Source organism: Ochlerotatus camptorhynchus, unplaced genomic scaffold (assembly GCF_037179485.1).
Source record: "Ochlerotatus camptorhynchus isolate MF236.1 unplaced genomic scaffold, CSIRO-AGI_Acam_v1.1 ptg000556l, whole genome shotgun sequence".
NCBI classification, from domain to species: domain Eukaryota; kingdom Metazoa; phylum Arthropoda; class Insecta; order Diptera; family Culicidae; genus Ochlerotatus; species Ochlerotatus camptorhynchus.
The window spans coordinates 1,570,894-1,585,999 of record NW_027041039.1 but is presented as its reverse complement, the minus strand read 5'-3'; the positions used below and the strand labels follow the sequence as shown (position 1 = coordinate 1,585,999).

The window sequence follows — 15,106 nt, the reverse complement described above, 5'->3', positions numbered from 1 at the left end:
TGCTACCGTTTAATTGCCTAAAATGATAGAAACATTATTCGTGTATACGATAATGTTACTAAACTTACTTGTTTGACCAAAACTATTTTCCTGACGATAAGTGCTAACAATTACTTTTGACTTAACAATGCAAACCGGCGCTCTGACCAGAGCGGCAGAAAAAATGACAGCTGCTTCACGTTCTGCGTATCATATCAATGTTATGAATAACAGGTGCGGCAATGTGAGTTTGTTGTCTTTATCATTCTCCCGCTGTTCTTATGCAATGATGAGTGACGTCAAACTTTTCGTTACATAAGAACAACGGGAGAAAGAGAGAGGCGACAAATTCACATTGCCGGACGTGGCATTAATATTGCATTATTGTATTGGAGAAATGATGCTTCTTTTAAATGATGCATTTGCCAGATGAAATTCCATTGCATTTACAGTTCAGATCATCAACGCGCCCGGCATTCATAGTCCTATCGTCAGAAATCTTGGTTCGAATCCCGATTAAGGTAAAATTAATTTGTACATAATAAAATAACGTTGATATATTCCTCATTTAGATGCATACATAATTAATATGAATGAGATAAAATCTACAAAACATTGTACGGCAAACGTAATAATAATTATAATTAATGTAAAAACACATTATTTTTATTTATTTTTTTATTTCAAGCTCTATATTTACTTTTCATAATGCAATAAAACATTGCAAGCGAAACAGTAATTCAGCTTTTGAAAAAGTAATCTTGCCCTAAGTATACATGTTTTAGGATTTATATACAGCATATGCACTAGCTATCCTTGATCAAAAGCATGCTAATGGCACATGCAACAATAACACATGGCTGGCAAGAGACTTGCGGATGCTACTTTAATTTGACAGTAGTGGGGCCCTTTTCGACTTTAAAACTGCTTTAATTGCACATGTAAGATGAAACTGCTTTATATCATGTATCTTATACTATACTATAGAGCAAAATTAATGTATCTATATACAGCTTCGTGGTTACTTGGGTAGTATATACGTGCCTTTCTCGCATATTCAATACCTCGAGATCTTGATCAGCAAGAAAGTTGCTGTCTTCGGCAAAGTTGTAAAGGAGATAAACAACTTTTGGGTGGTAAACAGTAGTTAAGAATTTTCTCACCACGTGGCGTTAGTATACATGTACACTTCTTGCAAATGCTATATCTTGAGATTCTGATTAGATAGAAAGTTACTGTCTACGACAAAGTTGTTCAGGAGGTCAAGGTCTTTTGGCTGGTGAACAATAGTTCAGAATTTTCTCACTTCATGGTGCTAGTATACATGTGAAATTCTTGCATACAAAACATCTCAAGTTCTTGACCAGATAGAAAATTACTGTTTTCGGCAAAGTTGTTCAGGATATCACAAAATTTTTGCTCGTGGACAGTTGTTCCAAATTTTCTCACTACGTAGCGCTAGTGAAATGTGAAATTCTCGCCTGTGATATAACTCGAGATCCTGACCAGATAGAAAGTTACTGTCTTGAACAAAGTTGTTCAGGAGGTTGAAGTCTATTTTTGGTGCAAAATGTTTCAGAATTTTCTCACTACGCGGCGCTAGTATACACGTGAAATTTTCACGCATAAAATATCTCGAGATCCTGACCAAATAGAAAGTTTCTGTCTTGGGCAAAGTTGTTCAGGAGGCTAAGGTCTTTTGGCTGGTGAACAGTAGTTCAGAATTTTCTCACTGCACTGCGCTAGTATACGCGTGCAATCCTCATATATGCTACAGCTCGAGATCCCGAACAGCTAGAAAATTACTGTCTTCGGCAAAGTTTTCAAAGCTTTTTTGCTGGTGAACAGTAAATAGTTCATAATATTTTCGGTATGCGACGCTAGTGTGCATCTAAAATATTTGTATATGCTATAGCTTAAGGTCAGGAAGTAACTGTCATCGTCAAAGTTGTACATGCGGCAAAGCTCTCTCATTTTACGTCCAATTTTTGATCTCCTTAGGTTATTTGAATGGTATGAATGGTATAGCATAAGGGTTCTACTACTACTTTTAGTTTCAATTTTTTTCCAAGTCAATTCTGAGAAAATCAATCATGATTCTTCAGAGTAAATTTTGAAAAATAGTGTAACTTTGGGTGAACCTTTGGTGTATACAATATTTTAAAATGACATTGAGCAATTTGCCTCTTCGTATTTCCTTTCAAAAACGATTTTAGGGCGTGTCCTTAAACTTATCTTCGGGAGTGTACGGTTTTATATATTTCTCCATTCAACTGAGCAAAAGTGCCTCACTCTCTGAGTTAGTCTCGTTGTCCGTGCACACGTAAATACAGGGATTTTTTTTTGTTCTAGACCCCTCGATAAGACATTTTGAAATTAGCCTTAAATGAAAGGGAGACTCTAAACATCCATTTGGTGGAAGTTTCAGCAATATTGATCTTTTAAAATAATGTTTTGCATCTGAGATACGTGTTACCACTAATTTATTCAGATGTATACAAGTGGAACAACTCAACCCAATTTATGTATCCACAAATCTGCATGAAAATCTTCACCAGTAAAATAAATCCAGAATATATTCGTCTCATGTCACTTAGGCTGATGTACATTGTTTTTTTTTTTATTTTATGATATTTGATATGCGAGAATTGCCCGCCAAGTTTTGAGAAATTTCTGAACTACTGTTCATCAGCCAAAAGATCTTTATCTCCTTAACAGTTTTGCCAAATACAGTAAATTTCTAGCTGTTCAGGATCTCGAGATATTATATTTGCGAAGATTTCACGTATATCCAAGCACCGCGTAGTGTACCAACGAAAAAGTTTTGATCTCCTGGACAACTGTGCCGATGACAGTTTAGCAGGTCTCGAAATATATCTAATACGAGAATTATACGTGTATACAAGCGCAATGATGTGAAAAAAAATTGAATTTATGTCCCCCAGCCAAAAGGCCTTGGCTCCCTGAACAACTTTGTCGAAGACAGTAACATTCTATTTGGTCAGGATCTCGTGATATTTTCTATTTGGTCAGGATCTCGTGATATTTTATAAGGAAATTCTCAACTATTGTACACCAAGCAATAGACTTTGACCTCCTGAACAACTTTGTCGACGACAGTAACTTTCTATCTGTTCATGATCTCGAGATATAGGGGAATTTACGTATTCTCGGCAACCTAAGCAGCGACCATCTTTCTATAGCCTTTTTCTCTCAGGAACGCACACATATGCAGTATTGGTTTGTTTACAATCTTTTGCTGCCAGCTGCTCTAACAATTTCAGTCGAAATAATTGTCAAAAACTGTTTTGAAACGCTTTTACAAAGCTCCAATCTTCTCTAGTGAGAGTGACTATTGTGGGCAACATCTTTTTTTCGGCAACCGTTCTATTTGAGCTGCGTGTTAAACAGCTTTGCTTTCATCGGCAACTCGAAATCAGCAGCCTTTTAGAGTGCGTGTGTTTCATTTCAAGAAAACCCTGCTAGATTGCTTTTTCTCAGTGGTAAAAATATAATCAAATTGAAGCTGAAAGCCTAAAGAATCGTTTGAATACATTCAGCGAAGTGTTTTCTTGAGAACATCCAGTGAAATTAGCGTTTCAATTTGGGTTGCCGAAAATAGTCTGCCATGCCGAAGCCGTCATTTCCCCTATCACATGCGAGAATTTCACATGTATTCTACCGCTACGTAGTGAGAAAATTCTGAATTAGTCTCCACCAGCGATCTCTAGAACAACTTTGCCGAAGACAGTAACTTTCTATCTGGTCAAATCCAAAATTAAGTCAAATCCCACGTAGTACGGACACCGTTTACGCGGTTTCCATTCACATTTTCTCTATTATCCGCATTTTTTGGGGGTTAACTGTTTTTTTTAAGGAATACTCGTTGGATTCATATCGATTGGTAGCTCGACTGCAAAATGACAATGGAAAACTCACACTGTTGTACAAAGTACAACGCGCGAGTACTCGTGTTACAAAAGTTGGCGAGAGTAACGGAGGGTTAAAGTAAAAAGTAACGATTTTTATCGGTAGAGAATACCGATAATTATTTACCGATAATTTTAGGTAATCGTAGCTTAGAGTGTAAGGTACCAAAAATGGCCATAAACCAAAAAGGCCGAAAATTTACCTAAAACTGAATTTGTTGAAAACTGCATCCAAACAATCTGTTAAGGGCCACCCACATTAGATCCGTTTGCGTTGCGTTGACGTTAGACAGTTAGACAATAGATGTAGCTGTCACTTTGCCGCAACGCGTCTGACCGGATCTAATGTGCGTGGGTCTTTAGCCTTGCTGCTCGCACAACTGACTCTGCTCGTTAAATGGTTTGCATTTACAAAAAATTAAGCCAAGATGAAATAAGATTAGAGGCTGACACTAGCTGACTTTTTTGGTTAAAATTTGACAGATGGAAAGTTATCGATTAACACTGCTATCTGAGTATGGTTATTAGAGTGATGCAAAATTTGAAATTTTCGCTCCACAATACTTAAACGATTCCAAATCGGATCCTGACTAACTTCTCAAAATTTGAACCCATTTGGTGAGAAACTGAGATGGCACAAACCATTTGAAGTTTGTATGGGAATTACTATGGTAAAACCAAGATTTTTGTTCATGTCTATCTAATAATTCACCATATCGGTCTGCTTCGAAAACTTTCACTGTACTTATAGTAAATTTTCCCAGCTGCAACTTTGCTGAAGACCACTTTTTGATTAAATGCAAGGATCGAAAGTTATAAATGGTTCAATGCGCTGATGTCTTATGATCATGCTCAATCAACTGCTCAGCAGGCAACATTGGTGTTTCTGGGGTGTTGAATAGGACACAAAAATCATGGCTACTATGTCACACTGCAAAATACAGTGTTGCCACAGAGCAGCTGCTTGATCATGTCATAAGTTTACCAATCTCTTAAATAATTAATAACTTTTTCCTGTCTCGTTTTACATAGAAACGATCTTCAGCAAAGTTGTAGCTGAGATAATTTTCTATAAGAATGGCTATCAAACTGTTTCGCAGCTCAATATGGAAAAAGACTAGAAGGCAATGAACAAAAAGTTGAGATTTCCCATAGTAATTTACATGTAAACTTCAAATGGCTTGTGCGAAGTTTGTTTCTAACCAAATGAGTTGTAACTTTGGGAGGCTAATCAGGACCCGACTTGACACCATTTAAGCACTGTGGAGCAAAAAAGTCCAATTTTGCATCAGTCTAACGTACACCTAGTGGGAGCGGGAGCATCGCCGTGTACTATTTTTACGTAGGATTACGTCTTTCGGCAACGAATATGGGGGGTGCAATAAAAAAAACCAAAATGGACCGCGTTACGAAAAGTGGTCCGTTTTTGACCACTTATAAAACTATGTCAATAGTGGAAGTATTTTAATTCTAAACAAGCCAATCGATTGGAAATTTTTCTACGAATCTGCTAAAATGAATAATTTATCAATTTTCAATAGGCCACTATTGAAAATTACACAAATGTTCAACTGTTGCAATAGTGATCAAAATTATCACCGATTGCCTGCAAAAAGCCCTTTTCCTTTCCGGTCTCGCCGAACGATGTTTCTTCAATCATCGCGTGTGGTGAGTGGTGGTGTCCGGTCGTCATTAGCAGCAGCACCAGCTTTCGGGGTGTGACGTTGTACATTTTTCTCCAGTACACAACGAAAGGCTCCCCGCAAGCAGCTAGCTATCAAGGCTGCTCTCAAGAGCCCTCGATTCACCGAAGAAGGAGGAAGAAGCGGTGCGCTACTGATCGGATTCAGTTGCTCGTCGTGAGCCGCTGTGGGCCATTTATGCCAAGCGCGTCACCCTCGTTCCAAACAACATACAGCTCGCCAGCTTCATCCGTGATGAACACCCTAATAGCTCAGCATTACTCAACCATCACGACAAAACGGTCTTTTTTTTTCCTTGGTTTTGTTTTCCGTCGATCTTGTTTTCCGTGCTGAGCACTAATGCTACCGACGCCAGGAAGGCAGCTCCCACACCTGGACCCTACCTATCGACCCATCAGCTCATGAACCGGGGACCAACGGCTTTACTTCCCTTACTACCTTCCGTAGGAAGGCGTGATCAGAGATGTTATGCCTCAGAACATCCAGGCCTGCTGGGGTGAGAGGTAACACCATAAATTATTGTTGTTTAAGAACCTTCGCTCACCTCGCTGCCAGCCACATCAGCCCCAAAGCTCTTTGATAATCAGGGTGTCGACTACCTGAAAAAACCTGGAAAATCAGGGAATATCAGCGAATTCCTTTTTGGACCTGGAAAATCAGGGATTGTCAGGGAATTTCATTTAAAGTCAGGGAAATATTTCTTTATAACAGTTGTAGTTTGAGGATGGTTTTCAATTTAAAATTTTAATAAGAGTTGGGAAGTTGTGGTTGTTCAATGCTTGATGTTGCAGTTTAGCAAGTGGAGCAAAAGTCGCTCAAATAAAAGGGTATTTTGATGGTTTTGAGCCTATTATAAATTCAGCTCACACTGGGAATCCTGAGTTGAACCGAGATAAAAAATCAGTTCCGTTCCGTTCAGACGTTGTAACTTGTTGCAAAATTAAGCTGCTTATGGGAATGTGCGTCTCTCCTAATTGCGTCTGACAAAATTTAACCTTCAAGTAGATTCTGCGTCTGCTCGATCCAGCTGTGTCCAACAAAAATCAACCCCTTGAGCGCATTGGAGCACTTTTGAGTAAATGGAAGAATGGTTAAAGTTAAGCTGGGCTTAGACAAGACAAGTCATAGATCAACTCAGTTGAATTCAATTGGCTTGAAAAGTTGAGCCTGGTTCAACTTTTTTCAATTCAAGTCAGTTGAATGGCATAGTTTACACGTTCAAGTCAGTTGAATTCAACTGAGTTGATCAATTGACCTGTCTTGTCTAAACCCAGCTTTAAGAGAAGATAATGATTTTTTTTCTGAATACTTTTAGTTCTTGTTGCTTATTGTGTTCTTATCAGCTTAATTAGTTCAGAGAACTAACTAAATGCGAATTCAGGATAATGGTCTTGCTTGGGAGTTTTTTTATTGATTGGAGTAGCACTTTTATGATTAAAGATACGTAGACAAGCATTGCTTTGACAGCATAGAGTGGCTGTATTAAGTATTCTAGGTCTTCATTGTAAACCTGGTTGGTTCGTCAAATTAGCTTCACAGTAAAGTTTTAGTATGGTAATGTTGCTGCTATTGCAATTAAGATGGAATTACCTTACATAATTTTGGAGATGAAAGCGTTGTTTTTACTTTTTCCCACTGGAGGAATCCGAATTAGCTTTTAGTTAAGCATATTATCCGGAATAATTTTTCTTACGGAGCTGGGTCTCAAAATGTGCTCAAGGCAAAACAAATATAATGTGATTAAAAACATGTGTTTCATATGTGAAATGCAAAGTGACTAGTGAATTGGGAAAACCGGAAAAAAGCTGGAACTTGAAGTCACCGGGAAAATCATATGAATTTAGTTGACAAATCTGGAAAAATATACCTCGTAGATTTCAAGACCCTGATCAAGACTCAATCAAGACTGTTCTAGATTTTCAGGATAACTACAATCACTTTGAAGAACTATTAGAAGAATTTTAGAATTTTCTTCCAAAACAAGTTTGAGCAGATTTTAGAATGAATTCTAGAGGTTATCAAGGTTTACCAAGGTTTTTCAGAGAATATTTTCTAGGGAGCTTTAGGAAAACCTATAGGAGAGTTTTTACTAGATCTCCCAATAGTGAAAAGGATTCCAGGATTCTTGAAAAATACCAAGGAACGCGAATTTTGAGGGTACAATTCCAATATAATTCGGCGAAGATTTATAAAGATAGTTCGAGTGCATTTCGAAAGGTATTTCTAGACGAATTTAGAAGAACTCCAAGATAATTCTGAGCAAAATTTGAAGACAATTCTCGGCAGGAGAATTTCCCCTGCCAGATGGGGGATTACAAGTTTTGCTCACAAAAGCTAATAGGCCCTTTTCAATTGTTGGTCTGAGGTGAATACTACGGAGAATTTCATGCTAATTTAAAAAAATGAAGCTCAAGTGAATTCTTAAAAAGAGTTTAAAATTCGAAGAAAGGATGAATTTTAAGAATTTTTTGGAGTGTTCTACAGAGAATTTCTGTACTATTATATAAACAATTTCAGGGGATTTCCAGAGAGAATTCAAGAGAAAGAATTCTGGAGAGATTTCTGTGAAAGGAAATTAATCTGAAGGAAGACTTCGAACCTGCTGCAGATCCAAATTCAAGATCCAGCTAAGGTGCTGATGTCTTAGAAATTATCTCGGAAATTATCCATTTAACCTTCGGCTTAATCGCATTCAGTTTTGTGCTTAATTAAAATTCCGGGAGAAAAAAGGGACAATTGCTAATCGAGATTTGCTGGTCACCATGAAGATGAAGATGATTTGGATTAATTTATGCCCCTAGGATAGAATGCGAATCCTTCCCGTTTTTGGCAACACGAGATTTCTGTTTTTTTTTTATTTTTGCATTCTATAAAATGTATGGAACGCTTTATTTAGGTAATTTGAAATTGTACTGGACCACTCTTCATGAAAAATGTCCATAACGCACTAATATATTCTAAGGAAAGTTATAGCAGATGGGGTTGTGTTGCCAAAACCGGGTAGGCCAGCACCTGGATCGGCCTAAATGCCCCTATTTCGGACCCATACATAAATTCAGCAATCGACTAAATTTTCAATAGCGACCAAAAATATGCATTAGTACCGTCTCAATGACGTGTTTATCTAGATAAAATTGATAAATAACAGATTTTTAGCGATGGGCCCAATCTTAGATCCATAGGCCAACATTAGAGCCATTTGCCCTACATTTAGTTTCTTCATTACATTAATATAATCTCGAAAGATTCTGTCAGCTTCCTCCGAATTCATTTTTAAATCCAACCCCTTCCCCTCCAGACAGAAATCCTGGCTGCGTCACTGGTTCTACTATTTGGGTTATCGTTCGTTTGTGATATTTGTTTATTAGGGTGTTCGCTTTGCTCTTTAGCATTGGGTGGCGTCACAATGCATTTTTTTGCATGAATCTTCCGGATACTCTAGGTTTGTCCAAGTTGGATTGCCCTCTGCTCGATATTGCGGACGAGAGCTGGGGAACCACTTGGAATAACGCACTTCTCATGTAACATCCACGTTTGATGCGTGTCTTGTAACACTGAGAGGTCATCGCAACTCCGGTTCAGCCTCGAGACCTTCCTCCGGTGATGGCTTGGAAATACTACTTGTAAACCTATTGAGACTGAATTCTAAAATTTTCTCTAAGCAAGTTAAGTTACTGGATCTGTAGATAAAATATCAATACTTCAGGTATATAGGCGCATCACGAACTACGTATTTGTCGGGCTTTGTTCCAATAAATGTGTAGAAGTAGGTAGTTGATAGCACTGTACAAAAGATAAGCACGAATTATTCTCAGGAAACTTTACAGGATTCGTGCGCTATGTTGGGTCTTTACCTTTGTCCATTTCTGTACATTCGATCAGAATTTGAATAGTCCCAATCTAGCGCACGCCTATTCCGGTACATATTGGAGGCACATTTAATTGCATGCCTCTTTTTTCGTGTTCCCACCGATGACTCATCCGCTTGATTTTGCGTCTATTCCACAGGTCCGCCATCGGTTCAATAAGTGTGGTAGCTCGCAGTCCTTCGACTCAACAAACGCCCCGGGCAATGTCCCCGCAGGACGTTGTGCGCATCTACGTTCCACCGGCACCACCAGAAGAGTTGCAGAAAAGTACACCGCATTCGGCCTCCACCACTACGGTTGTGGCGGCCACCGTGGCCAAGAAGGAGTCCTTCAACAAAGCTACGAATCGATATTCGAATGGTTCTAATTACTCCGGTGCCGGTACACCGATCGTGGTAAGTCGACTGAGTAATTACAACGATGAAGAAGAGGATGACTCGAAAACCAGGAGGAATAGCGAAATTGAGTTGTATCAGCCCACGTATAGCAGCGGTAGGTTCGAGTATGGCAGCGACTATGGCACGACGTCGTCTATTCAGAATTATGCTATCAATGGAAGGTCTACGTCCAGTTCAAGACGTGGCAGTATGTCGAGGAAATCTCCGGCACCGATGCTGGACGGGGAGTTTATAATCGAGTGTAGTCACCTGAAGGGAAGGAAATATGTACCGGAACACCACACAAGTCACAGCAGTTTGAATCAAAGTGGTGTGGTTAGGGTGAGAAATGGGTCGGAGAATAATATACACAGGATGACGTCGTTTGAGGAACTGGCGAAAAATAAGTATCTGGGAGGTAGCAATAGCAGTTTGTTGAAAAATATCAATGATGATTATATTATACGTCAGATGGTGCGAGCGAAGGGGAACAGAATGACAAAGAGCGAGATTTACGAAACCGTCGATAGCAGTGAAAGTGGAAGCAACGATCGGTATGAGATTTACGCTTCGATAAATTCGCAAAAGATTCCTAGAGGACATAAGAGCGATTACAACATACAGTACAAGAATCTTTCGACTAGGGGTACAGTTACGGAGGGTAATGGGCATGAGTACAACAGCATCGAGTACAAGGCGTTCAAAACTCGACAAAGTAGCAGAGAAAGTGGAAACGATATCAGTCCTTTTGATTACGATCTACTGTTGGATAATCAACTGGATAATAATGCACTGCAAGAATACAACCGATTTTTCAACAATGAAGGCGACGATGAAGATAAGTTACTAAATAAATCCTCGGACGAGTCTTCCACTAGTCCTCCACCTAAACGGCAGGTGCAATATGTTCAAAATAGCTCAACTATCGTAAACAGTCCAAGCAACGAATCTGTTCCGCTATTGTCTCCAACCACTGCCGGCCGCAAAACTTCCGTCCCAAGCCAATCCTCCTCCATCCCAGTGAGTAACAGTGTGAAACGCAACAAATACTCTACGGATTCGTTCCGATTGGAACTGTCCTCTCCGCTAACGTCGTCCAATCGAAGAAACACCAACGAGTCAAGTTCTTCAACAGCCTCCTCGGCTTTTGCCGCAAGACAACATCATCAACAGCAACACCAACACCAACAACAACCAGCTGGATCCCGCATTCCAGTCATTAAATCTCCAACATCACCACCTTCGTCGCTGCAGGGTTCCATACGGCAGCCTCACAAGTCCAGAATTCCAACATCACAGCAGCCGGTCACTTCTCCCCTTTCCCCCACTGGCGTCTCCGCCCATGCGAACGGTCGAAATACCACCGGAAGTCGAATACCAGCCGGTCCGTTTTCCCCAACCCTGTCCAGTCCAACGCAACGAGGTCAGTACGATTCGAGCATGGGTCGATCACGAATTGGTTCGTCCAGCTCGGCACATCAAATCCAGCAGACAACCGATTCCAACAAAATTCGAATCAAGGTAAATCAGTCACAGTCGTACAGTTCCGGCTAAAAAAGTAGATAAACGCCAATGACTAAACTGTTTTCTGCTTTGGTCAAGCTAATAATAAGCCTCAATCTATCTTTCTCTCTCTATGCATCATTCCAATTGTTAGAGTTTAGGATTTTTTTAACCGATAAGTTTTTATACACACAGGAACGTGGTCGAGCGAAGGTTACAAATTCTCTCATATTGTTTATCGAATAATATATTTCCATTTCGAAATAGCTTCATGTTATGAAAAAAATCAAATTGAGAATTTTAATTCGTTTTTAACACTGACTCATTCGCGATGATGCAAGCAAAAAATTCTCATTAACGTGCATTTATTTTGCTTACTGAAAGTAGTGTTAGTAAAACATAAGTACAGTGAAATGGCAATATATCCCAATTAGGCAAACACTGCAATGAAGCAAGGTTAAAAGAAAAACATGGTTATAGTAGCCGGTATTAGCGAACCGGCGCACACTGCCTGAAGCAATCTCTCGTTTTCGGATTTTATCTGACTCTGTTCTGGTTATGATAGGATATAGGGCATAAGCATTCCGTAAATTCATAGGACACCAAACATGTTACAATGCGGTTGAAAATCGTTTCCTTGATAATTAAATACTCCTTAGCAATGCTCTGTAGCACCCGACTTTTGGTTCGTATTGTTGTAGCATCATGTAGCATATAATGTTCAGTTCGGTTTCACTAAAGATTATCGATTATAGTTCGTCAGTTTAAGCACTTGCGATTGCTGGAACAACCGTGCTCATCAGAGGTTTACCGGAAAATATTGTGCCACAAAAACAACGAGTGAATACTATTATACGACAGGATGCCATCAATTTTGAAGATAACACTAGTTCAAATACTTCAACATCAAATTGATCGTTTGCGTTATAACCACAGCCCTAGTTTTAATTTGTTTCTAGATGATTTTTCTTTAATTTAAGCAGTTTCACTACACACTAACTTTAGATTACTGGAGTCAGTAAAATTTTACTGGGTTTTTGAATTGCGGATCGCCCAGTAGTCATCACAGAAATAATTTGCATTACCGAACTGTCCGTTAAGTCAATCTGTCAAAAATAACTGTTCATTCAGTAATTGGTTCGAGTTGCGTATACTGGAAAACCCAGTATTTTCTTTTTGTTTATTTTGCTGCAATTTAACTGACAAGTCAGTTATTTGGTTCATTATTATACCGTGCTACCCAGTTTTATTAAAAGTAAAGAATGTGCAGTCATAAAAGCATGAATCCTGGTGCAATTCACCGTTTATAATATGCCAATTAATATGACGACTTAATCCCTTGACGTACCCCGAAATAGCCCGTTGATAGTGAAAGCAAACAATGCAAACATCCATTTTGTTAATCAAAATTTATTGGAGACCAAGGAACTGCAAAAAGAGTAAATAATAAGTGTTGGTACTAACTGGTTCTTCTATTTCGCTGTTGAGCTTTCTCAGTTCCGTCATGATATAATTCATGATATAATTAAAATTTTGGCAAACCGGGGGGTTAAACACTTGCTCCCGGATTTTACTGAAGCTAAAATGGCGGCGGGAATAAAATTGACAGGTTAGAGTTTTACAATTCGTGGTCGGTAAACCTTGTTTTTTTTTTTGGCTATTTTGCTGACCAGTTGGTAAAGAAATAAAGACTACTTTTTGCACAGTAATTATTTTTACTGACTTTTCGTGAAACCACGAAAATTTGGAAATTAACGACTTTCTCAGTAAATAAATATTCTGTGTACAGTATTTTGCATCAAACGATACCGAAGTTCAGTTTGTGTTTTACAGAACGACGGTTATTCACCTGATTTAAACTGAATTTTCAGTAAATCTTTCGTTTTACCGTGTAAGCCCTGTACAAAAAATACCGAACAACTAAATGCTGGATTAGTGTGTAAGCTGAAACTAAAACTGTTTGTTTGCTGTGGATAAGCTCTAGAAATTGCCATCCGAGCTATATTGCAAAGGCCGAAAAAAGGGAAGAAGATTATTACTTTCCATTTCCGACATAGTGTTATCATTCGGCTCGTTGATCGCTTGTCAATTTGTCATTTTTATTTTTGATTTCTTGCTAGAGACCGAAAACCGATGTTCGACGGCATATGGCAAAAAGCCGGCGCCGATGGTGTAGTGGTAAGCGTGACTGCTGTCTCACCCCTGTTTTCCTGCACATTCGATTACCGTCAATGGATGACAATCGATGTCCGTCGGTGATTGGCACTATAGATTGCGGAACAGAGACTGATATTAAATAAAGGATGACAACTTCCGGTTTGTGATAATGTGTAAGACACCCTACACTGCCTAGAATCGGATATCAGTCTCATATAACAAAGTAGGCATTGAGAAAAGGCAAAGGTACGAAGTGCAATTTCAATGTAAATATTTGAAAAATCATAGCTAATTTATTGATATTTTTTTTCGAGTTATAATAATTTGCAATGAAGATTGCATGTTTTGTTATATCACCGAAAAATATGGCAATTCAAAAAGACGAATTGCAACGATCTCAGAATGAGACTGATGTGCGATTACAAACTGGCTTGATGTTGTTTTCACATTTTTCACGATCAAAGTCCGTACACGCTAACTTGAAAGTACCCATTAATGGTTGAAAAAGACCCATTTTGAAGAAAAGTGGCTTAACTCATTAAATGAGTAAATTTTTTACCCATTAATGAGTATCTGTTACCCATTAATGAGTAATTGTTAATCATTAATGGGTAACAGATACTCATTAATGGGTAAAATTGTTTAATCATTAATGAGTTAAGCCACTTTTCTTCAAAATGGGTCTTTTTTACTCATTAATGAGTACTTTCAAGTTAGCGTGTAGTTTTCTCACATAATATGAAACTAGATGCCAATTGATAGTGGATAACGTTGTTATCTCAAAATTGGCGACAATACATATGGGACTGATATGCGATTCTAGGCAGTACAAGGCCTACTTACTTTTACTTTTGCTGATCCGAGCATTTTTTTTTTTATCAAAGCTGAGTTACAATGCAAATTTTCATAATACTGGATGAATTCATAAACTTTGATCTGAAAAAGTTTGGAAAGACAGCCAAATGCGATTTTCTCGGCTTGCTGATTTTTGCCATGGGACCGACATGCGAAGAGCGGCAGTTCAGGTCCTGCGTTACAATGTTGCGCCAACAAACTCGGTTCAATGCTGCTTGTCTCCAGTTTCTCGAGCGTCGCACACTTCCTAGATCTTGCTCCAGACGTGTTACAATAGAGGTTGAAAATCAATGCCCGATGTCATTTTGAAATTTAAGTTGGTGACTTCCGGGAATAAAAGTGAGACAACATGGATATTTTCGGAATGAAGACGACGTGTCCGTGGTCATTTCGTAAACCAAAACAGGCAATCAGAATAGAGCCCCACTCGGCGTCTTCATTCAGGAACCTTGATGAAGTAAGAGTATGTAGGTGGTTACGATCCAGAAAGTTATGGAAACTTGGAACCACATATTTTTGTGGATGCAAGTCAAGCAAGGACGCGTTTGCTGCCGTTGCATATTTTCGCATTATCGATAGATGTCAAATTCGATGTTCACTGGTATTATCAAAAACGAAAGTAACTCCTTTAAAACGTATGTCCATTCCTCATCTTGAACTGCAGGCAGCCGTACTTGGAGCAAGATTGGCAAAATCTATTGAAGAAAACCACACTTTGCAAATTAAGAAACGAG

The 15,106-nt window shown here is 38.8% G+C and overlaps 1 protein-coding gene across 5 annotated transcripts in view; it reads left to right on the top strand.

Annotated features, from left to right (window-relative positions):
- Window positions 1–12,296, top strand: part of LOC135713461 (USP6 N-terminal-like protein) — a 43,020-nt gene extending 30,724 nt beyond the window's left edge. For 4 of the 5 annotated variants that reach the window (XM_065236574.1, XM_065236575.1, XM_065236577.1 and 1 more), the window contains one exon: window positions 9,620–12,296. In XM_065236574.1, the coding sequence (XP_065092646.1) occupies window positions 9,620–11,411 (1,792 nt within the window). In that variant the 3' untranslated portion in view covers window positions 11,412–12,296. The remainder of the gene's footprint in view (window positions 1–9,619) is intronic. The other variant, XM_065236578.1, reaches the window with a different exon arrangement.
- Window positions 12,297–15,106: the final 2,810 nt, after the last annotated feature.